At 31.2% G+C, this 25,547-nt stretch overlaps 1 protein-coding gene across 4 annotated transcripts in view; it reads left to right on the top strand.

Moving 5' to 3' along the window:
• LOC145266480 (uncharacterized) overlaps nt 1–25,547 on the top strand; it is a 788,679-nt gene that overhangs the window by 657,951 nt on the left and 105,181 nt on the right. For 2 of the 4 annotated variants that reach the window (XM_080122196.1, XM_080122197.1), the window contains exon 9: nt 21,385–21,453. The exons of the other annotated variants lie outside the window; for them this stretch is intronic. In XM_080122196.1, the coding sequence (XP_079978322.1) occupies nt 21,385–21,453 (69 nt within the window). The remainder of the gene's footprint in view (nt 1–21,384; nt 21,454–25,547) is intronic. 4 annotated transcript variants of the gene reach the window in all.

The raw sequence follows: 25,547 nt of genomic DNA, 5'->3' as shown, positions 1-25,547 counted from the left end.
TTGTAGATACATTTTTAAACATGGGGTTCTTTTGTCCTTGTGCTCATGTCTATTAAGAAAGACAGTGTGCAACTTAGTGTATATTATATTGTTTATAAATTTACAAAGTTATTTTTTGTGTGGTGTTTACATTTTTAGTTAAGTATGTGTTTAGTTTAAGGAGGTGATTATGTTACGTTTAGATAACTTTTTCTGCGCACATTTTTAGTAATGAAATGAATCCTTGAGGTGTTAAATATACTATTTCCTATATATATATATATATATATATATATATATATATATATATATATATATATATATGTATATGTATAGATAGATAGATAGATAGATAGATTGCATGCTATACTATATTAGGCATTAGCATGGATTCCTGACGTTGCCCAGGGGACATGAAGTTCGTTTTGGACACAGCTGCTAATTCCACCGTTACCCCCACAACAATTAAAAAAAAATGAAAGGATAAAAAAAAAACACGAAAACAGAAAAAAAAAAGGACGTGAAACCCTCCCCACCAGATATTTCGGCGGAGAGGGTACAAAGATAAGAAGCTGTTTTCCGGATTTGACGACGTTCTGGTAACTAGTTTAAGCGAACTTCTTTAATGCTGCTTCATTCTAGAAAAAATTCTTGTTACGGTCTGTTGCAAGGAAAACAAACTGAAAATAATCCTGTTTTAAAAATAACAATGTAGTTTTTTTAACCGAACAAAAAACGTTATAAAATGATTAGTTATGACTTAATGTGTTAAAAAAAAAAAAAAATGACAATTAAGATGTTACTTAAACCTCTGATAAAAAAATCGAAATAAGGAACTTGTTTTTTTTTTCATATAAAATTACAAAACGACACTGTTTTTAAAGAAAAAAGACGACCCTTACGTGTACGTCCAAACTAAAGCTTTCAAGACAACCTCCTAATCAACTGACCCACAACGCTGATGGCAAAATAACGTGCGAAATTCTTTTATTTTAACCATTTAAATAAAATAATTCTTAAAGCATGCGCAATCGTTTAGAAATCGTTCAGAAATAGACAATTTTACTGAACATCCTTTCGTTTAAAACTTATTTCTATACAAAATAATTGATCATTTTTTCTAATTCTCACATATTATGCGGCCAAGGGATCACTCCTTCAGGTGGTACTGGTCTGGATCCGGTCAGATGCGTCTGACAAAAGTTTAGCAAGGCATAAAAACTAACAGACAGGTGAGATTTATAGATTAGATGTATTTTCTGTTTTCATATTTATTCAACGGTGATTTGAGCGTAGTAATAGTATGAAATATGGTAATAAGAAAAAGCCAAACGGAAACATTTGTGTTTTATTGGCACAGAAAATCATCAGACTAGTTATATATATATATTTATATATATATATATATATATATATATATATATGTATATTAACTGGTTTATAGCCATCATACTTATTCTACTTTTAACCCAATTAAATCTCTTTACTTTTATGCCTACCTATTAATTTTTCAATCTTTTTAAACAAAATAGATTAATAATAATAATAATAATAATAATAATAATAATAATAATAATAATAATAATAATAATAATAATAATATGATATAATATAATTCTGATGAATTAACGTTGAATAATAATCGAGTATACTTTTCATACTAAACACAGATACGAAAACATATTCTACGGATTAAAATTCCAAACAACCTTTTAAATTAAAGATGCACGATAGGATAACAATTTTGAAAAAATGCACTCAAAATCTTCTTAAACGCAGATCTGATTAAGTTCTATAAAATAACTAAACGGGATTTTAAGTAATCAATCACAGAAAACATCACAAAAAGACTGTAAAAACTCAACAATAACATATGTAACTGTGTAGACTTAGTATGCAAATCTATAATTTTATATCAGTTGTCTTATATTTTATATCTTAATAAGTTAAAAAGAAAACTAATACTTTAGGAAGCGTATATTTTAATAAAGAATCACAAATGTGATTTAAATAATTAATAATATGCTATAAAACTGTAAACATAAATTGGCCTAGAAAGATAAATGTTTTGGTTTCGATTCTAGCGGATGGAATTCAAGTAATATTTTTAACTTTTAAACCCACAACTACATATTGCGCACATTATAATAATCAATACATAATAGATTCTATAATAATAATAAATAGAAAATATGCATAAATTAAAATATATTTAAGTGTAACCGGGCAACTTCAGGTGGCCTACTAGTAATATATATATATATATATATATATATATATATATATATATATATATATATATATGTATGTGTGTGTGTGTGTGTGTGTGTGTGTGTGTTTATAAAAATTTGAAATCATCGTTTTTTCCTGATTACTCCGGCGTTGTCTGAACCAAAATGGCAAGCGTATAAGAAGTTAGTCTTTGTACTGGTTCTGGCAAAAAATATGGATAAAAATATGGCTATCAACAGAAGTTTTTCTATTTATTTTTCATTGTTTCTTGCATTTATTGCTATTACACGTTTCTATATATACAAATATACATATGTATATAGTGTTATTTAGTGTTGTAAGAGGAGTGAGCAGGATGCTCAATAAATTCAGTTGACATTACGCATTAGTTTTATTTTCGACACCTTTGATTTCATGGAAAACAGGGAAAACTCCGCCATTAGAGCTCAAAACAAATACCGAATATAATTGATTCTTCAAATCGATGTATCTGATAGTACGACAGCTAGCATTCAAGTATTTCTGTGAAACGTAGATTCCATGAACAAAGCTTCTTTCTTAGAAGTGCACGCCTGTGAAACTCTCTTCCGTTTGCCTGTTTCCCACCTGACTACAACTTGGATGTCCTCAAGTTGAACATAAAAAAGTTCCTGTTGAACCGCCTCCTTAAGAAAGGCACTTTATCATATCTCCATTACTAGCGATTACTACTATATTATCCCATTGATTACTGTATACGCAATAACCCTTATCGCCGAGTGGCGTCCGGGTCTTGATAAGTGGTGACTTTCTTGTAAAAAAAAAGAAACAAGACCCATCAATGAAAGATTAAGCTCATAGTTTTAATTAATATATGTTTTCATACGATGGGCGATTGTACAGGGGCCTTACTACGTTTTAATACATTTTTTACGAATGGGGTTACTCTACATCAAGGCCCAGAAGCCACTAAGGAAAATAATTAATGTGTGTATTGTAGTTATTCGAACAGCGGCGCAGTAATCGTTTGTAGTGGAAATATGGTATATAAGTATGGATTATTTACGATGACAGTTGAATAAGAACTTCTTTACGTTGGACTTGAAGGCGAAAATATTTTAGTCAGCTGGAAAGCAGCCCTACAGAAGAGCAGTTCTAGAAAAGAAGTTTTTTTCATGGAATCCACGTTTAAGTTTACGCACCGATAGAGATTGGGTCAATAGTGATTTTTGGCTAGACGTGTGCTTTTTGTGAAAGATTGGAGCTCAGTCGACGACTTGCCTTGAAAATAGCGATAGAGCAGATATAGGCTCGCAATATCTCTTCCGTGAGAAAGAGGTTTCAAAGAGGAGAAAAGGCATCGCCTAGTAGATTACCAAGTCGGTTTTGAACTCTGTCAAGTCAGGATAAGACTCCAAGCAGCTCCTGCTCAGATGTAGCAATAATATTCCATTTAAGAATTTAATTGAAAGGTAGACAATTTCATCGGCAGTGATATATCTACTGAAACGAAATAATGGTCTGATCATGTTTTTCAGCATACTTGGCAACGAGTTCGATGCATGTGTTCCATTTCAGATCAGGAGTGAAGGTCAGATCAAGAAACTTGTCTAAACATAGAGAGCCGTTCATATCAATAGGGACCAAATGTGAATCATAGCGTTGAACATAGAAAGAGAGAAGCTTGGTTTTAGATGCATTTAAGTTAACCAACTTTTTTCGCCATTGTACCACGTGCCCAAAGTCAGAGAAGAGAGAATCAGAAAGATCTTAGCCATTTACGGCCTTTGAAGTGCTGCCATATATGGTAGCGTCGTCTGCATAAATGTTTACGAAATATATAAGAATGCGATTTGGGAGATCGTTGATGAAGATCCTTTGATTTCTGTCCATCAACCACTACTTTTATAACCATATCAGAGAGGAATGGTTTAATAATTGTGAACACATTTCCAACTATTTAGTTGCTAAGGATCTTGTATTGTAGGCATTTATGGCACACTTTAGCAAAAGCTTTGAAAATGTCAAGAGCAATTACCCTAGAAACGAAGCCCGCGTCGAGAGATTCATTAATCCTGTGAGATAATGCTGTTAGCACATCAGCTGTAGATCTAGCAGAACAGAAAACATATTCCATGTAACTGAGTAGGTTGTTTTTTGTTGAGTTGGGTAACCACTTCTCTTTATTTCTCTTTATCTGTTTAACACATGTTCTAGTAACTTACTCATGACGCACAGGAGACTGATTAGTTTGTACTGAGAGAGAGATGACCGATCGCCAAAAATTTTTAATAATGATCGCCCGCAACTTTTAATAATGAGGAGTTCTAGAGTGTTGGAAAGCATTTTTTCTTAAGACAACGTTTGTAAGTATGAGGGCTACTTCGGGTTTAAGCTTTTTGAGCATTATAATTAGAATACAATCGGGGTCAGTTGCTTTACTGGGATCGAATTTTTTGGTAAGATTGGCTACATGACGCACAGTTATTGGCATGTCGCATAGTGTCGCATAGTGTCGCATAGTATGGTTTCAGACACAGGAGGAAATAAGTGAATGGTAATCGACCCTGATCCCATAGAAAAATATTTGCTGCATAGTTATTGGCAGAAAGTGTGGCTTTGTCCGATGCTGGTGAGATTACCTCAGCTCCATTGATGATGGTTGGACACGCTTCAGTTCAGAGCTCTAGTATTCTCCCAAACTCATAAGAACCAAGCCGCTGTTCAACTACTTTCGACTTGCCGAATTGAGCATACAACTCTCTCGCGTTCTTTATTCCTCTTTTATAGTGGTTGCTAGCAGTCCTAAAGGAGGTGTTAGTCTCATATATCTATTTCGCTGAAAGCAGTAGAAATAATAGTTTTGTGCGCAATAGCAGTGGCATGTTGTGGAGAGAACCACGAGTGGCTGGGTTAGGTTTTTGCCGAAATTTCATGTCGAGTATTAAGCGGTCTATACCGACAATAAATTATTCAGTCAAGTGGCAGCGTTACAACGAGCGAGCTTTTGTGCACTAGAATTTATCTTTCTACATAGCCACTACCATTTTCAATGCCTTTTTGCAAGGAATTCAATGGCGAATCTTTCCTTCTGATGCACGTCCATGATAGGGGGTGGTTTATTGGTGCCCCATACTGTCAATATCTGCAATAGATATATGAAACTTTCAGGTCATCATACCAATGCAATTTGCAATCCCTACTTTTTCATTCGGGCGGAATAAAACCTAGAAGACATTATTTGTGGGGCAACCCTCATATCTCATTCTTTTTTACAAGTTTTTCGAGATTGTTCCTAGTACTCTTACTATTGTTAATGTTATCTTTACTTTCTTCGCCTTCCATATCACTATCAGTTTTTTTTAGTTCTATGTATTTTATTTGATTTCCGTCTCCTTGATATTCACCCAGTGGGTTGCTGGAACGGCGAAATCTACGATCTGGCAGATTTTCCCGTCTTGTTAATTTATTATTATTATTATTATTATTATTATTATTATTATTATTATTATTATTATTATTATTATTTATTTATTTATTTATTTATTTTTTTTTTTATTTATTTATTTATTTTTTAACCCTTGATCTTTGAAGCTCCTTGTTTGGAGCTGGGATTGGGGGAAATCCTCTGGAAATAAATCCCGTCCCCTTCCAGAAAGACGTTGATAAACGAAATCAGAATTGTTGTTGTTATTATTATTATTATTATTATTATTATTATTATTATTATTATTATTATTATTAAAAAAATGTATTTACTGCTGTCGTTTTATTATTTGACAACATCGTGTATGTTTATGCGTCGTATATATTTTCATTTGTCTTTTAATCCAGTCTCGCCATATCGCTCTTCCTTATTGTGCCACTGCTTATAGTGAAAAGATTTAAACATTAGAATTCGCACGAGTGAGTTTATTAAAGTTTGCATTTTGTCAAGTTGAAAACTGATCGTAAAATCTTATAATTATTTTTATAGGGTCATGGGATTTTGTAATAGGTTTTAATATAATTATTTGTTTTGTGAATAAATGTGAATAAATGTATTCTCTCTTTTTCATTTTACTTCAGTCGAAATACTTAAAAGTCAAGGGTATCCTTCCTGAAGCTAACACTAGCTTTGTATATAAGATGCAACGATATTCGATTATTTCATGGTGGTACTCTTTTATCTTTTAAACGCTGCGTTAATAAACAAGTGAGGAATATAATTTTTCTCTCATTTACTGAACAGATAACTACGTCATAATATATCTTTCTCTGGCATCGTTAGCATTCAAAGAATTCATCAAGTCTGATGGAGTATCCGGCTTATTACTGTTACTATATCGAACATCACTTATAGAAGATGCACCAATCCTAATATATTTTTAATTGCCAAATATTTTAATTAGTGAAATTGTTTTAGCGTCGTTTTTTTTTTATTATTATTGAAAGTATTATGTATTATGACGCATGAATATTTTTTAATTAGATTTTTAGTGAAATTTATATAGACGAATGCTTTTGTATGGCTGTAGTATGAGTATTTTCAATGTTAGTTTGTATATATTGCATAATGCTGTTATCTTTGTTACCATTGTTATTATCGGTTATGCTACAGTGCTCTTGTTCCTCTTATTGCTATTATTATTTCTATTATTTGTGATATTTGATTTATGCGATGCCTCCGCTCAGTCTAAAGAGACAATGGACACGCCTGTAAGGGTAACTACACGTATAATTTTGATGCAAGGGTTGCGCAATTTCCAACCATACTTCTCCTGAATCGGCACTGCTTGGGTCTAGTAGCAAGGAAAGGCCTAATACTGGCTGAAAACAATGTAGAGATAAGCGCAGAACACATACAACACCTGGAATTCTAACTAATAGGCTTAAAGTCAGGGAACCGGTGTATCGACGTGATTATGCCATATTATAATGATTACAACTAGCGAGACCTGCGGAAATTCCACAGAGAACTCATTGGTATGTAATATATTGTTGTTAGCATTCTGTAGATTTTCAGTGTTAATAAAGACACTCTGATATTATTGTAGGTTTTTTGTTAAAACTGCAAAAGTATTTATCTAAACTAGCACGAACACCCTGCAAAGCCCGGACTTAAAGTACGCTTAAATATGATATTTTAATTCTTGCAGATTTCGTATATATTATTATAGAGTTAATGTCCTATCGATTTTTATATATTATAAAGTTGCGATTTCAAACATAACAAAAAATATATCTATATGACTTGGGTGCATTAACTTGAATCGATTCGAAATAAAAACTTATGTAATAATAATAATAATAATAATAATAATAATATATATATATATATATATATATAACTTGAGTTCCTTCAGCTATAATCGAAACTGAAACCAAAACTTATGTATAATTCTTGATAAAATTAATTATGAAAAAAAAAATAGATTACTGGAGTGCTATCAGTTATAAGCGAACCCGAAACCAAAATTTATGAAAAATTCTTGATAAAATTAATTATGACAAGAAATTGAAGTACATAACAATTAAACGGCCGAATGTAAGTGTGACGCAGAAAATACTACACGCTATCGTAGTAATGTATATATGTATTACGATATTCGATTTATAGTTGGAAATTATATTACTGTGTATACACTTGTTATCAAGAGGACACAGAGTTGTGTTTATACAGTTACCATTATTAGACATGTGGGTTGTTTTGTTAAATTCTTATTTGAGGAATATTTAAAAAAAATTGTTTAATTATTAGATGTATTTTTATTTTGGTTCTGTTAAATAGAATATTCTTATTGTATTTTTATTTAAAACCCCGCCATATCAATGTGACGCTTTGAAGTTATTAACAAATATTTCATTATATTCCTTGGGTTGAATTCATTCGATATGTAGAGTACATAAGCATAAATAGTATTCTATCAGACGTTTGTCTAGACGAACAGTTAAGTTAATAAAGTTAAGAAATTATATTTTTCGAGACTAAAACATAAAAAAGAGAAAAACATTACTGATCTTTGAGATCCTTTTACTACTAACACGTATTTCGTTTCTTTTGCTGAATAAAGTCATTGAAATAGCTTAAAATGTACAGATATAACTCGAATACAAGTAAATGTTATCATATTATCTAGGAAATAAACAAAGTTTAACAATCAATTTGCATTAGATGATTTTAGTAATTTAGTGTGCTCGATAACATTCTGTTAAGCACTCATATTTTTTGTAAACTTAATTTTAATTGTTATAGTATTAATTATATTAATTATTTTAATTTAGATAAAATCATGTATAATATGTTTTACCTAAATCAGATTTTAATTGTCATATTGGGTTACATTGAACTTGACTTCATAATACTTTGGGGTGAATCAAGAAGTCCTAGGCATGAGTATTTTTGTACGCTCGTGCATCCTAGTCTAAGCAATAATGAATAAATGTTATGGTTAATTTTCTTAAAGTATTTATGAAAGCAATGTTTATCGCATAATGTTTGTCACATTATAAATTTTATATTGATTTTATATAAATTTTATATTGATTTTATATAAATTTTATAAAATTTTTTATTGATTTTATATAAATTTTATATTGAGTTTATATAAATTTTATATTGATACTGGTGATATTTTGTTTGTTTTACCATGTTCTTTATAATGAGGTTTCATTTATTTGGAAATTGATTTCTTAAATAGTAAAACACACACATATACACACACATATAAAAACACACACAAGAATATATATATAAACACACACACACATGCATATATATATATATAGAGAGAGAGAGAGAGGGAGAGAGAGAGAGAGAGAGAGAGAGAGAGAGAGAGAGGAGAGACGATGTGAGAAATGATTAAATGTGTGGGGAAATACTGCATTTGTCTCCAATTAAGGAATTTATAGTGTAAAAATGTAAAATCAAAATAAATTAAATGCTTGCGTCTAACGGATTTTCTTATTTCTAAACCGAATAAACATTTTTATTTAATATTGGTTACTGAAATTTCGTTTAACTGTGAATTATGTGAATGGCAAAGTAGACACTCTTAGATTACCGAAAATTGATCGGCTTTCAATATCACTCAGAAGCACTTGCCTGTTTAACCACAATGAGAAGTTGTGATACAGCGAAACAGTCTGCTTGCAAGTTGACTATACATATTTTATGTTTCCGTGAACAAATATATATATATATATATATATATATATATAAAGTAAGCAAAATACTGACAAAAACACATTTTAAATCAAAATAGCGTCCCCTTATTCTACCTTAATCTATGAAAAACATGATTAGGATCGGATTAACGAGAGAAAGATCGCCGACTTCATGTGTATGTCAGTGGCATTATTTTAAAAGTTTTTCTTTCATACTTAACCACTAGTTTGTGTCAATTTTTTTTTCAATTTTTTTTCAATTTTTCCGTAGTGTCTATATATATATATATATATATATATATATATATATATATATATATTTAAAAGGGTGTAGCCATCAACAATTGTGGGTTTTTTTTAAAGGTTTTCATCATATTTTTATTTTAAAATATTTTTATAACGCGTTTCGAGCTTAGGGTGTGCTCTCTTCAGATATTTTCGTAAAAAGTTTTTCTTTAAAATGGGAGTTTGTGGATATGCCTCCGCTGATATTAAATATGTTTTTCATAGTGGTGCGATGCGTGTGTTCAGTGTTTAGACGTTCTGTCTCCAACTGTAAGTGTTTCACTGTGACCGGTCAAAGTTAGTTTCAAAGAGTGTTTTTTAGTCCATATGGTGAAGGTTTTTATGGCTTCTTTAGGGTTCTTTTTAAAGACTTTCTTTCCCCATGTATAGCATACACTCACACACAATCCCATACGCATACATATATATTCATGTACATGTACACATGCACACGCACACAGGCATACACACATACACACACGTACATACATAGAAATATATGTAGGAGCATACATATATACACATATACATACCCACCTACACACCCACACACGTACTCGCATACATCCACCGCTAACAATTATTTTTATTTTTTTATTTTTTATTTTTATATATATATATATATATATATATATATATACACTTTTTTTTCCCTACCAAAACACGCATGTATATATGCGCTTAATCATTCAGACATATGTACACGCACCCACACACACACACACAAGTAAGATGGAGAATAATAGGTAGAAGATATATATACACACACATACACGCACATACACACATATATGTACACACATATATGTATGTGCACATACACTCACAAACATCCACATACTATGTAGGCACATACACATACACACACACATGCACACACACAGACATATGCAGGGGCTCACACATACGCGTATATCACTATTCACACGAACACATTTACCCACTCATACATGTGCATATATATGTATATATACATACATACACACACATACATACGGATGTGTATACACTCATCCACCCATATATATATATATATATATGGGCACATGCACTCACAATCCCACACACACATACATATTCATACATCCCACCTTATGTATATATTGGTTGAAGTTTCCTTTCCAATCCATGCACATATGCATACATGGATTCGGTCACCCAAACATAAGTGCACGTATACATACAAACAAGATGTAGCATAGATAACAGATGATATATAATTATACACACACGCATACACAATCATATGTGTACACCCACGCACATACACATATACACACGTACACACGCGCGCACACACACATACATACGTTTAATTTCTAGTTGTTTGTTTAGTTAAGAGAAATGGTACTGTACTGGGTATGGGCGCGCGCACCCGCGAAAGTGTGCGTGTGCCTTATTGTGCTTTTTTGTTGTTTCGTGTGTGAGGGTGCACACCTACCCAAGCATGCATGCGTGTAAGTGTATTTTGTGTTTTGCCTATTTATGTGTATAATTATGGAGAGACGTTTAAGGCGGGGTTAAACTTTGTTATGAAATTTTTTTCTTGAGTTAGCAAGTAGAAGTAGTTGTCAGTTTGGAAGATGGGCATTATCTCGAATCTGCCTCCACTGCATGTGTGTATATGTTGTGATACATGTAGGTGTCTATTTTCCGCGATTTTGATGTTGGATCGGTGTAGGGCTACTCTATTACTTAGGTTTTTTGTAGCGCCTATGTAGGATTTATCGCATGCTGGACATTTTATTACATAGATTACGTTTTTTGAGGTGCAATCTAGGTTTTTTTAAATTTTGAATGTTTGTATGGGGTTCGCAAATGTGTATGTGTTTCCCTCTAATATTATGTTGCAGACTCCACATCGTTGTTTGTTGCATTTTGTGACTCCTTTTGTTGCGTCTTGATTGAGTTTGGATGAGGTAAGAATGCGTTTTAGGTTTTTGGGTTGGCGTTTGCTTTTTATTATTTTTGTTGTTTTAAGGAAATTGTTTAGTTTGCTGTTTTGGTTAAGTAGGACGAGGTTTTTCGTTATCTCTGTGAAAAGTTCTGGGTTGTTTGTGTTGTGTGTGGAGACGTATGTTAGGATTTGTTCTTTGTTTCGTTCTTTAGGGGTTCTCAAATCTTCTACTGGTATATTTTCGCAAGTTGGATCCCTTTGTCTATAAGTTGTGATGGGTATTTTCTTTTTCTTAAATTTATTCGTAGTTCCTTGAGTCGGATTTTTCGAAGGTTATTGTCCGTGATTATGGTGCAGATTCTACGTGCTAGGGTGTAGGGAATTGATTTTATGCAGCTTTTAGGGTGGTGACTTTTAAAGTGTAGGTATTGTTGGGTGTCTGTAGGTTTGCGGTAAATGTCTGTGATAATGTTATTGTCTTTAATCTTTATCAGTATGTCTAGGAAAGGTAATTCTGTAGAGCTTTGTTCTATGGTGAATTTACTTTTTGGGTGTAGGTTCTGGAGTATGGTGTGTAAGTCTGTGATGTCCCCCCATGTGGGTTTCCATAGGATGAAGCAGTCATCTAAGTACCTTTTCCATGATTCTACAAACAGTATTTTAGTGCTGTGGCCAAATTTTTGTTCTATTTTTTATATAGGGTTTCTTCTAGGTAGGCTAATGTAAGGGTTGCGTAAGTCGGTGCCATTTTCGTTCCCATTGCTGTACCTAGTGTTTGGATGTAGTTGTTATTGTTGAATTCGAAGGAATTATTATTTAGAATTATGTCTATACTATCGATAATGAATTGCTTTGTGAATCTGGGATGTAGTGTTTGTGCGTGTCTGTTGATCCAAAATAGTATTGCTTCTTTTCCTAATTCATGGGGTATATTACTATATAAACTACTAACGTCAAATGTAACTAATAGTGTCCCGTTTTCTACTGTATGTGGTAAAAAAAAAATCAAGGAACTCTGCCCCAAGGAAACACACCAACCCCTCTTGGAACTCTGGGATTCTGAATGCAAAAAAGAGGAGGAAAAATCCAGGGAAATCATTGGACGGAAAATAACCTGGCTAAAAAACCTGCCGGAAAAAGAAAAAAGCAAACAATCGACAAACACATACAAGGACAACCAGGAACAGAACACTCTTACACGATATCCGCAAACACAGAGATCACATAACAAAGGTAAGACACGAAACATACACCATACACAAACACATCCACACAACAGATACAACTACACACAAAGAAGCAACCACAATATATTCACCTCTTACACAAATTCCCAACAACTGGCCCAGCCAAAACGCACACTAATAACACCTCAAAATTACACAAGAACCCGCACCATTAACAAACACAACACACCGGACAACATACCACACAATACATCCCCACAAAAATACCCACTTATATACAATCCTAAGCAATACAAACCTTACTATTACCACCCAATTCAGCGAACACAATCAAAAGTCCATTCCCACAGACACTACATCGCTAACACAAACAACGAAAAAATACCTTTACTAAACAACCCCTACCAAAACACCCCCACAATGCAACACAACTACCTGAGACATCACATAATTCAAAACACTACCTACAACTCTCACCCCTCATATCCCACACAAAGAAACAAACCCCTAAGGCACCTCCCCCATCAACGGGAACAATCAGAATATCCCATGCAACACCAATCCCAACAAACAGACCTCCCCTACAACAAACCCCGACAACACAACCCTATACAACAATGCATGTATCCTCAACAGCAACACCAATTCCAACTGAAACACAACTATCCAACACAAAAAACATATAACGACAACCCATTCAACCATTTATCACTGAACCCTCACAATATTGTACACGACACTCATTTTACAAGGAGACATCACACCACCCTAAAACACACCACTCCTCGAAACAAGGAAACAAACAACTCCCAGCATTTTTTAGGAAGCCCCCAGGGAACAACAATTCCAGGTTAGAAAAAATTAGACCCAAAATCATTAATTTATCCACATACTCCTTATCAAAGAACGAAATGGAAATACTGAAGCTGGGCCTCAAATTCTGCCCCACCCCTAAAAGCAATATAGCAGAACAAAAAAAGGACCTTAAAGAATTCGAACGGAAATTTAGACTAATAGAAACACTAGATAACAAAGGGGACAAAGATGATTCTTTAGTAAAAAACAAATCAACATATTTCCCTAATAAACAGAACAACACAAAAGAACTAAACAGCTACTTCGAAAATCTCTGGAACCTTAACCTCCAAAAAAAACACAAAACCACAAGCAACCTCACACATAAGCAAAAACAAGCACTCGAAAAGATCCGTAATAATAATGACATAATAATAAAAGAAGCAGACAAAGGCAGTGCCGTAGTAATCATGGACAGAACGTATTATGAAACAAAAATTACAGAATTACTGGATGACAAACACTACTATAAACCCATTAGTACCAACATAGATAACACCACCATCTCAAAAATCACAAAACTTTGTACAACACACAACAAAATATTAAAAAAGAAAGAAAAGGACTTCCTCACAAATTTCATTACAAAGACCAACAACTTCTACGGACTGCCTAAAATACACAAATCTGGCACAATAAAACTTGCCATCGATACACAAAACTCAGAATATATTAGCGCTCCAAACCCTAGCGACCTTACATTTAGACCCATTGTAGCAGGACCAGCCTGTCCGACAAGCAGACTTAGCAACTTAATAGACATCTTATTACAACCTTTCACAGATCAAGTTAAGAGCTACATAAGGGACGACATCCATTTTCTCACTACCTTACCACATACAGTAGAAAACGGGACACTATTAGTTACATTTGACGTTAGTAGTTTATATAGTAATATACCCCATGAATTAGGAAAAGAAGCAATACTATTTTGGATCAACAGACACGCACAAACACTACATCTCAGATTCACAAAGCAATTCATTATCGATAGTATAGACATAATTCTAAATAATAATTCCTTCGAATTCAACAATACCAACTACATCCAAACACTAGGTACAGCAATGGGAACGAAAATGGCACCGACTTACGCAACCCTTACATTAGCCTACCTAGAAGAAACCCTATATAAAAAAATAGAACAAAAATTTGGCCACAGCACTAAAATACTGTTTGTAGAATCATGGAAAAGATACTTAGATGACTGCTTCATCCTATGGAAACCCACATGGGGGGACATCACAGACTTACACACCATACTCCAGAACCTACACCCAAAAAGTAAATTCACCATAGAACAAAGCTCTACAGAATTACCTTTCCTAGACATACTGATAAAGATTAAAGACAATAACATTATCACAGACATTTACCGCAAACCTACAGACACCCAACAATACCTACACTTTAAAAGTCACCACCCTAAAAGCTGCATAAAATCAATTCCCTACACCCTAGCACGTAGAATCTGCACCATAATCACGGACAATAACCTTCGAAAAATCCGACTCAAGGAACTACGAATAAATTTAAGAAAAAGAAAATACCCATCACAACTTATAGACAAAGGGATCCAACTTGCGACAAATATACCAGTAGAAGATTTGAGAACCCCTAAAGAACGAAACAAAGAACAAATCCTAACATACGTCTCCACACACAACACAAACAACCCTGAACTTTTCACAGAGATAACGAAAAACCTCGTCCTACTTAACCAAAACAGCAAACTAAACAATTTCCTTAAAACAACAAAAATAATAAAAAGCAAACGCCAACCCAAAAACCTAAAACGCATTCTTACCTCATCCAAGCTCAATCAAGACGCAACAAAAGGAGTCACAAAATGCAACAAACAACGATGTGGAGTCTGCAACATAATATTAGAGGGAAACACATACACATTTGCGAACCCCATACAAACATTCAAAATTTAAAAAAACCTAGATTGCACCTCAAAAAACGTAATCTATGTAATAAAATGTCCAGCATGCGATAAATCCTACATAGGCGCTACAAAAAACCTAAGTAATAGAGTAGCCCTACACCGATCCAACATCAAAATCGCGGAAAATAGACACCTACATGTATCACAACATATACACACATGCAGTGGAGGCAGATTCGAGATAATGCCCATCTTCCAAACTGACAACTACTTCTACTTGCTAACTCAAGAAAAAAATTTCATAACAAAGTTTAACCCCGCCTTAAACGTCTCTCCATAATTATACACATAAATAGGCAAAACACAAAATACACTTACACGCATGCATGCTTGGGTAGGTGTGCACCCTCACACACGAAACAACAAAAAAGCACAATAAGGCACACGCACACTTTCGCGGGTGCGCGCGCCCATACCCAGCACAGTACCATTTCTCTTAACTAAACAAACAACTAGAAATTAAACGTATGTATGTGTGTGTGCGCGCGTGTGTACGTGTGTATATGTGTATGTGCGTGGGTGTACACATATGATTGTGTATGCGTGTGTGTATAATTATATATCATCTGTTATCTATGCTACATCTTGTTTGTATGTATACGTGCACTTATGTTTGGGTGACCGAATCCATGTATGCATATGTGCATGGATTGGAAAGGAAACTTCAACCAATATATACATAAGGTGGGATGTATGAATATGTATGTGTGTGTGGGATTGTGAGTGCATGTGCCCATATATATATATATATATATATATATATGGGTGGATGAGTGTATACACATCCGTATGTATGTGTGTGTATGTATGTATATATACATATATATGCACATGTATGAGTGGGTAAATGTGTTCGTGTGAATATGGATATACGCGTATGTGTGAGCCCCTGCATATGTCTGTGTGTGTGCATGTGTGTGTATGTGTATGTGCCTACATAGTATGTGGATGTTTGTGAGTGTATGTGCACATACATATATGTGTGTACATATATGTGTGTATGTGCGTGTATGTGTGTGTATATATATCTTCTACCTATTATTCTCCATCTTACTTGTGTGTGTGTGTGGGTGCGTGTACATATGTCTGAATGATTAAGCGCATATATGCATGCGTGTTTTGGTAGGAAAAAAAAGTGTATATATATATATATATATATATAAAATAAAAAATAAAAAAATAAAAATAATTGTTAGCGGTGGATGTATGCGAGTACGTGTGTGGGTGTGTAGGTGGGTATGTATATGTGTATATATGTATGCTCCTACATATATTTCTATGTATGTACGTGTGTGTATGTGTGTATGCCTGTGTGCGTGTGCATGTGTACATGTACATGAATATATATGTATGCGTATGGGATTGTGTGTGAGTGTATGCTATACATGGGGAAAGAAAGTCTTTAAAAAAGAACCCTAAAGAAGCCATAAAAACCTTCACCATATGGACTAAAAAACACTCTTTGAAACTAACTTTGACCGGTCACAGTGAAACACTTACAGTTGGAGACAGAACGTCTAAACACTGAACACACGCATCGCACCACTATGAAAAACATATTTAATATCAGCGGAGGCATATCCACAAACTCCTATTTTAAAGAAAAACTTTTTACGAAAATATCTTAAGAGAGCACACCCTAAGCTCGAAACGCGTTATAAAAATATTTTAAAATAAAAATATGATGAAAACCTTTAAAAAAAAACCACAATTGTTGATGGCTACACTCTTTTAAATATACATTTTTTCTCTCGTTGGAACTACACAACCATCACTTTAAATATATATATATATATATATATATATATATATATATATATATATATATATATATAATTTTATAAAACTCTTCAGATAAAAATCCGATAAATGTTTTAACATTTAAGGGCCTACGTAAGTTAATACCGGTATATTAAATTCAAATGAACAGGATTTTATTCATTTTTTATACTTAAGTACAAATTCTTCAGTGTAAATTAACGATTTTTTTCGCGCGTTTACAACCAACCAGGAATAAACATGTACCAAGGTCTTTCATTTACGCAGCACATATAAACGACGTGAATACTAGACAAAATATGCACAAGTCTGCATCAGACTGTGGATATAGGGGAAAAATAACAACCGTAAGCAATATTCCCATGAAATTCCACCAGACAGCAGAGTAAATTCCTTAGAGATAGAAGCTAAAAGGATTATTAATAAAATCACAGTAAAAGTGCCATGCTCTATAAATATATATGAACCTAGCTTTCACTATGCAGCTTCTACAAATAAACAAAGGAATATTTAGATACTATTGTATTTGTAGAAATGTAGATATATGCTCTCTAGAAAATAAGTGTCTAATTTCGAGTTCAAAATGCAACTTTATGATTACTATAATCTATATAGGTTAACAAACTTCAGTTTTAAGGATATGTATGGAACCACATTACTTCTATCGAATAGAGACGTTATTCAATCCGAAGAAAACTCTAACTTCATCAGTTTTAAATGTTAGAAAATTACGTGGAAATCACGCCTAATCCAAACTGAAATAGTCTATAAACAAGAAATGCAGTTCTTTTTAAGTTACAAAATATTACCAATATCAGGTCGAAAATAATTAAATTAATAAGAAACAAGAATTCTTGCACAATAGTTTTTATCAAAAATACAAACGTTTTGTATTTTATACCTGACTAACACAGAATTAATTTGAACGATTGAGTGGATTTTAATTCATTTGTTCATTTAATTGACTGAATAAATTATATTCTATAACCCTGGACAGAAAAATAAAAAGTGGTATGAACTATTTTTATTCTCGGTAGAATTATGTACATTTACTACAAACTTTGGTTGTTGATAAACTACATAGATATATATATATGGTCTGTTTTCCCCATTTTGTTCGGAGGCAATTAACTATCTGAACAAATGTACAAGCTTAATAGTAGAATAATATCCATTTTAAATAGATTTGATTAAGCAATCCTGAAATAGTTAAGTCTGCATAAGATTTCGAATAGTTCACATACATTGTTGGGAATTTATAAATTCGAACTATATTTCGTCATACTGGAACTAGATACGGGAAAATTATATGAAGTGGCTGTTATTCATTCGGTGATGGATTCAAAGGTCTCTAGTATCATTTGAAACATCTACTGGAATACATGGTTAGGTAAGTATCCTTATATCAACTTTTGATATTTTATAAACTACATACACTACTAATTAATTTAATTAAGTACGTGTTAATTATTTTTATGCTATGTACTATTTATTATTATTCATTATGAAAATATTACTACATAATAGATAATTATGTAGTAATATTTTCATAATGAATTTCTTCAATTTGTTTAAATCAAAAAATGTTTTTGTAGCTCAATCGTTAATCATTTCAAAGAGATTTAAGTTTTTAAAAAATAAGCGGCATAATTACATCCCTTAGATTTGTGAATAATCTTTATTCTTATTTTTTCATCTGAAAGTTATCATCATTGCATGTTTTATTTATTATTATTTTATTTATTAATATATCTTATTGATAATGTCTTTTTTATCGAGTATTAAATACAAGCACATAAAATTTAAATAAGATCGTTATAACGTAACACGATAGCATAACAACTTCTAAAGTCCACCAAAACACGATTAAAATACTTAATTCGTTTAAAATAATTTTGTCATATAAACTTAGTGATATCTTTATGATACTTTTGTTTATATTTATAAACAATTTCCTTAATGCAATTCAGTACAATGTAATAATACTACTTGCATTTTAGCAATATTCGATGAATTTGTATTAACTTTCAGGATTGCTGATAAAATCCTTGTTTCTTTTGAGGAACTACATTCTGTGTAAAATGTATGTAAAATGTTTTGCGCATTTTTGCTCGGTAGTTTCTTCTAGTAGCCTTTTTTTCTGATGAGCTGCATAAATGGAAGGTTTTGGTAATTATATTTTTTTTCTCGGTTGTTTGTGCGCAAAATGGTCGTTTTGAATGTTTGGAATTTCTTGGAGAAGAATGTATAGAATTTTTGAATTAAACAATTGAAAATAAAACGTAAAACGTAATCAAGATGAGAATATTTAACACCATTTAATCTGTTTACCTTGCATTAATCACATCGTTTGCACGTGACTTTTATTATAGATTGAATTTAGAAGTTAATTGAAAATGGACATTCACCCACTGGGGTATTTCTCCTACGAATAATTCATAATAATCACAGTTGCGGCAGAATGATCGGTCGGAAAGAAGTCAATCTGTAATGTGCAAGAATGACAAGAAAGAAAACAAATCTCAACTATTGATAATTGTTCTTTTGTCGTTTCAGATTAAAATAAGCTGTTCAATCGATTGACTTTTTATTGTTTGCACGCGAGCACTTTTTATATGAGTCATGACATGTTTTGTTCACAGATAGTTGTTCCTAAAGTCGGAGTGACTCAACACTACTACTACTACTACTACTATTACTACTACTAGTAGTGGTAGTAGTAGTAGTAGTAGAAAATATACGCTAATAGAGTGTCGTATATATATATGTATATATATATATATATATATATATATATATATATATAGCCGATAAAGCTCAGTTATGCTAATTACCGTACATATCAAGCTAACCGCATTACATCTCCCGGAATCTTATGGGGTTAACGCTCTGCAAGTATCTGACATGTCTTTTGTATTTTAACTCAATATAAATGTTGTACATACATTATACTTATTGAGTCTTATTTAAGCAGGCATGTCTGTTCGAATTTTTAATTAGATGTGAAATGCTATACATACATTCGATTTATAAGAGATGTTTTAGCAGATATGCTTTTCGAATTTTACTAGATGTGAAGTTCTGTACAAATATTTCCCTTATTAGAGATTTTTAAGTAGACATTTTGATGTAGTGCACACATTTTTAAGTAGACATTTTGATGTAGTGCACACATTTTTAAGTAGACATTTTGATGTAGTGCACACATTTTTAAGTAGACATTTTGATGTAGTGCACACATTTTTAAGTAGACATTTTGATGTAGTGCACACATTTTTAAGTAGACATTTTGATGTAGTGCACACATTCTTCTTGGTAGAGTGTTTTTAGCAGACATGTCTGTTTTAAATGTTTACTCGATGTCAAATGCTGAACACACATTTTATGTACTAGAATCTCTTTAAATCTTTACTCGATGTAAAGTGTTATACATAAATTCTACTTATTGGAATCTTCTTTAGCAGACATATTTGAATTTAAACTCGATGTGAAGTGTTGTACATACATTTAACATACCGGGATTTTTAACGGACATGTCTTTTTAAAATTTTTATTCGATGTGAAGTGTTGTACTCACATTGAACATATTGGGGTTTGTTTTTTAGCAGACACGTATTATTTACTTACGAACGATCTTTCTGCCGGGACTTTCAGTTTTTTCTTCATCTTCGCAGGGTTGAAAAGCTATAGTGTTCAACGGAAAGCACATTTTTTATGCCTGAACTGATTCTCTTTTGGGCGGCGCTATTCTAATATTGCCATGCTATTTTGTCCCTCAAGATTATTTTAATAGGTTTTATATCGTCATTTCCGTTGTAATTATTACGAGAGATCATTCTGATGGAATTATCTCTTTCGCAAAGACAAAAAAGAACAACAAAAACAAAAACAGAACAACAGACACATTATAATTATTATAATAAACAGGGAAAGCCAATCTGCTGCAGTATATTGGAGTTGTCTCCACCGACGACGTTGTTGTTAGCTTTTAAAAAATTATTTTAACTCTTTCTTATTTTTACTGTTTCATTTTCTTTTCAAACTTTTTTTATCATTATTAAACTGATATTTTCTTATTCGTTTCTTATTTACAGAAGAGCCTAATGTTGTGGCTGGATTTTCCTCATGCTATAAACCCATTTTTGCTACAACACAAGTTGGAGGTATTCTCCGAATGTTCTACAACCTCCTTTTTAATTTTTATTTTTTATTTTACTTTTTCATTTTTTTAGTCCTGTAACACCAGTTCCAACTCTAACACGTTTCTTTAGTAGTCCTCTTGATCTTTCGACCTTCATTACTCTCCACTCTTTTATACATTATACCCACATGTTCACAGTTTATTATATAGATTTGCTATAATATATATATATATATATATATATATATATATATATATATATATATATATATATATATATATATATAAAAGAGGGGGAGAGGGTATGTGTCGCAAAAAATTGACATCATTTTTAAAGCAATTATTTTGAAAACGTCTGTCTAGTCAGCTCAATGAAGTAGAACAATAAAGAGTTGATCATCTGCAACGTGTTTCATAAATGTCCAATATATGCACATGACATGGGAGTAGTGAAACGCTTGCTGTATATTTCTGTTATAATTATCCCATGCGTTATTATCTGTTTGATTACATCAATGTTGGCAAGAAATAGGGATAATAAGTATGAAATTTGGTTTCATCACTAAAAATTACAATTTTTATTGAACTCATCTTAATCTTGCTGTAACAGAATTCTTCACGATTCTCCTGCCATTCGCAGATGCTGGAGTCTCATTTATAATCTGGGAAAAACCTTTAATCATTATTTTAGAGTTTTTCTACTTGCAGCTCCGTTAGAATTTTTTTCACGAACTTTTTCTACGTCTGGTGAAGATCGTCTACACGATCATTTTACCATATACAATCGGCCTTCTTCTTCTTCTTCTTCTTCTTCTTCTTCTTCTTCTTATTATTATTATTATTATTATTATTACGATTATAATTATTGTCATTATAACCATTAATAATAATAAAAATAATAATAATAATGATAATGATAGCAATAATTGCTATCATTATCATTATTATTATTATTATTTTTATTATTATTATCATTATTATTTTCATTATCATCATTTTTATCATTATTATTATTATTATCATTATCATTATTATCATTATTATAATTAGTATTGCCATTATCATTATCATTATTATTATTATTATTATCATTATTATTATTATTATTGTTATCATTATCATTATAATGATTTTATTATTATTATTATTATTATTATGATTATGATTATTATTATTATTATCATTATTATAATTATTATTGTCGTTATCATCATTATTATCATTATTATTACGAGTCTTATCATTATTATTAATAGTCTTATCATTATTAAGTTCATTATTATTATTGTTATAATTAATATTATTATCATCATTATCATTATTATTATATTCATTAACATTATTATTATTGTTATTATTATTATTATAATTAATATTATTGTCACCATTATCATTATTATTATCATAACCATTATTATCATTATCACTATTATTATCATTGTTATTATTATTATCATTATTATTATCATTATCATTGTTCTTCTTATTATTATTATCATTATCATCATTATCATTATCATTATTGTCATTAATTTTATCATTATTATTATTATTATTATTATTATTAATACTAATAATAATAATAATAATATTAATATTATTATTAATATTATTATCATTGGTAAAGTATTTCAAAGCATGCTGCACTCCTTTTGTCTTCGTCTGAAAATATTCACAGGCATAAAATGACTGTAGTGGTGAGCAGTATACTTTAAGCTGAAACAAAACAAAAATAAAACATTAAACATAAGATCTTTATTAGTTTTATAGATTGTTGAATTTGAGCTAATTGGAACATAAGTGGGCAAAATATTGGCTTGCAAAATGATGTCAACTTTTAGACAAATATATATATATATATATATATATATATATATATATATATATATATATAGTACACATTTAAGCGGCATTCTTTAATTTATTCAAACACTAATATAAATAACAGAATTTACCTAGTTTGATTGTATATTTTTTATTTTTCATTTTTTTAATAATTTTTATGTGACAAACCAATGAATCTTCCATAACAAGCACTTTCAATTCTACTTTTTATTATCTTAAGTTAACAAGTAGAAGATAGAGAAAAAGCTGGTAAAAGAAAGTGCTGGAAATACCATATAGTTCGTTTGTATTCGTTAAAACCAACCAAAAATAACGTGAAGGATGCATACGTTTGAATTCCGGAAAGCAAGAATTAGTTTCACAAGATTAATTGTATTTATGTAAAATATTTTAAAATGGAGTTACTTGTTTCGTACTTAATTGATAGTTGATGGATTTTAATTACATTAAAAAAAACATCTATAATAAAATATTAGTTTTAGAATGTTATAATTTCGTCTTTTTAACAAATTATTATAATAAATGAAAGGGGAATTATAATAGCAAATTGAACTAGAATTTAACAGGTGCACAGTGAGACCACGGAAAACTCAACAGTAGCTATTATGATTATTTTTTTTATTTTTTTGTAGTTGCTATATAATTTAAAATTACTTACAACCTAATCTACAACTAATACAATTACAGATAACACCAGTAACAATATTTTAAATTGTTTAACGTAATAACAATTTATCTTGTGACGCTAATTCATGTGTATCCGAATTTTCAGCAAAGTTTCAGGAGGTTTACATTTTCTTGAAACTATACCATTTATTTCCTATCTTTTTTAAACCTTAAGATAATTAAACAAGGAATCAAAAGTGTTCATTTTAGTTACATTCATTTATTATCATTTTTTTTTATTTTGACACGAAAATATTAAGAATTGGACGAGAAATTATTAAGAATTTGACGAAAAATTATTATGGCTTTACCATGCTTATATATATATATATATATATATATATATATATATATATATATATATATATATTTTTTTTTAAAGGAGATTAGAACAATAGTCTAAAGAGCAGAGTGTATTTTAATGTAATAGTAAAATTATTAATTTGATTAAAATACAGGAAAAGAAAAAGTGCTCGTTGTAATTTAGATATATAGTAAGCTCGATTATAAATTATCAATCACATTACTGAATATATATATATATATTTATATATATATACATGCATATTATGTGTGTGTACATATATATGTATTTATATATATGTGTATATAAATATGTGTATATATATATATATATATATATATATATATATATATATATATATATATATATATAAGGCGTGTTTGGAAGTTTGTCGCTGCAGGAAATATTCAGTCGTTCTAAGCAGATAAATAAATGAATAATAATAATAATAATAATAATAATAATAATAATAATAATAATAATAATAATAATAATTAATATATTTTTTTTATTTATCATTATAGATTGTATTTTTTCAACTGTTAATGGCATTTATTCAAAACAAATTCTGAGAGCATCCCTCATCTTCAAGGGTAAAATGTGCATCCACTCCTTTGTTTATCGACTTCTTTTTAACTCAAGCGGTCGTTACCTTTAGAGTTTTGTTCCGAACGCTTTTTTACGCTTAAAAATTACGTACTTTGTTAAGAGGAGGTAATTTTATTTTTTGGCTTTTCAATATATTTTCTGATCTAAAGGGCGTAATTGCGTATTTCTGTGTAAATTTCCCTATCTATTCTAAGGGAAATAATTATATCTTAGTATGACTTTAAACTCGCAAGACTAAGATACAACATACTTAACATCACCCAACGTGAACAATCTAAAATCACACCCAACCTCACTAATGCACAACGACTAACCCTCAAAAACCTAAAAGATAAAAACATATTTCTACCCTCCGACAAAGGGAAAGAATTCTGCAGCACCAACAAAGATACATACGAATCCCTAATACTAGAACACCTTAGCAACGAAACGCTATATTCTCTCACCACAAATATCTCTTTCATAGATATAAAAGATCAAAACAGTCTGGACTGCAATACGCAAAAAAGAAACGTACCCAATAAATACATGCGAAATATCATTGCAAGAGACAGAAAACCTACCAGACTGTGACACCTAATAAGAACACATAAAAAACAGCCGATCTACACAAATTAGACCCATCGTTTCAAGCATAGAAGGACCACTATACAAAGTATCCTTGCTACTATCACAGATACTCAAACCACTGC

This window comes from Euprymna scolopes, chromosome 41 (assembly GCF_053919585.1).
Source record: "Euprymna scolopes isolate OS-2025 chromosome 41, ASM5391958v1, whole genome shotgun sequence".
Taxonomy (NCBI): Eukaryota; Metazoa; Mollusca; class Cephalopoda; order Sepiida; family Sepiolidae; genus Euprymna; species Euprymna scolopes.
Note: the sequence above shows the minus strand (reverse complement) of the source record. Positions and strands in the feature narration are given on the sequence as shown.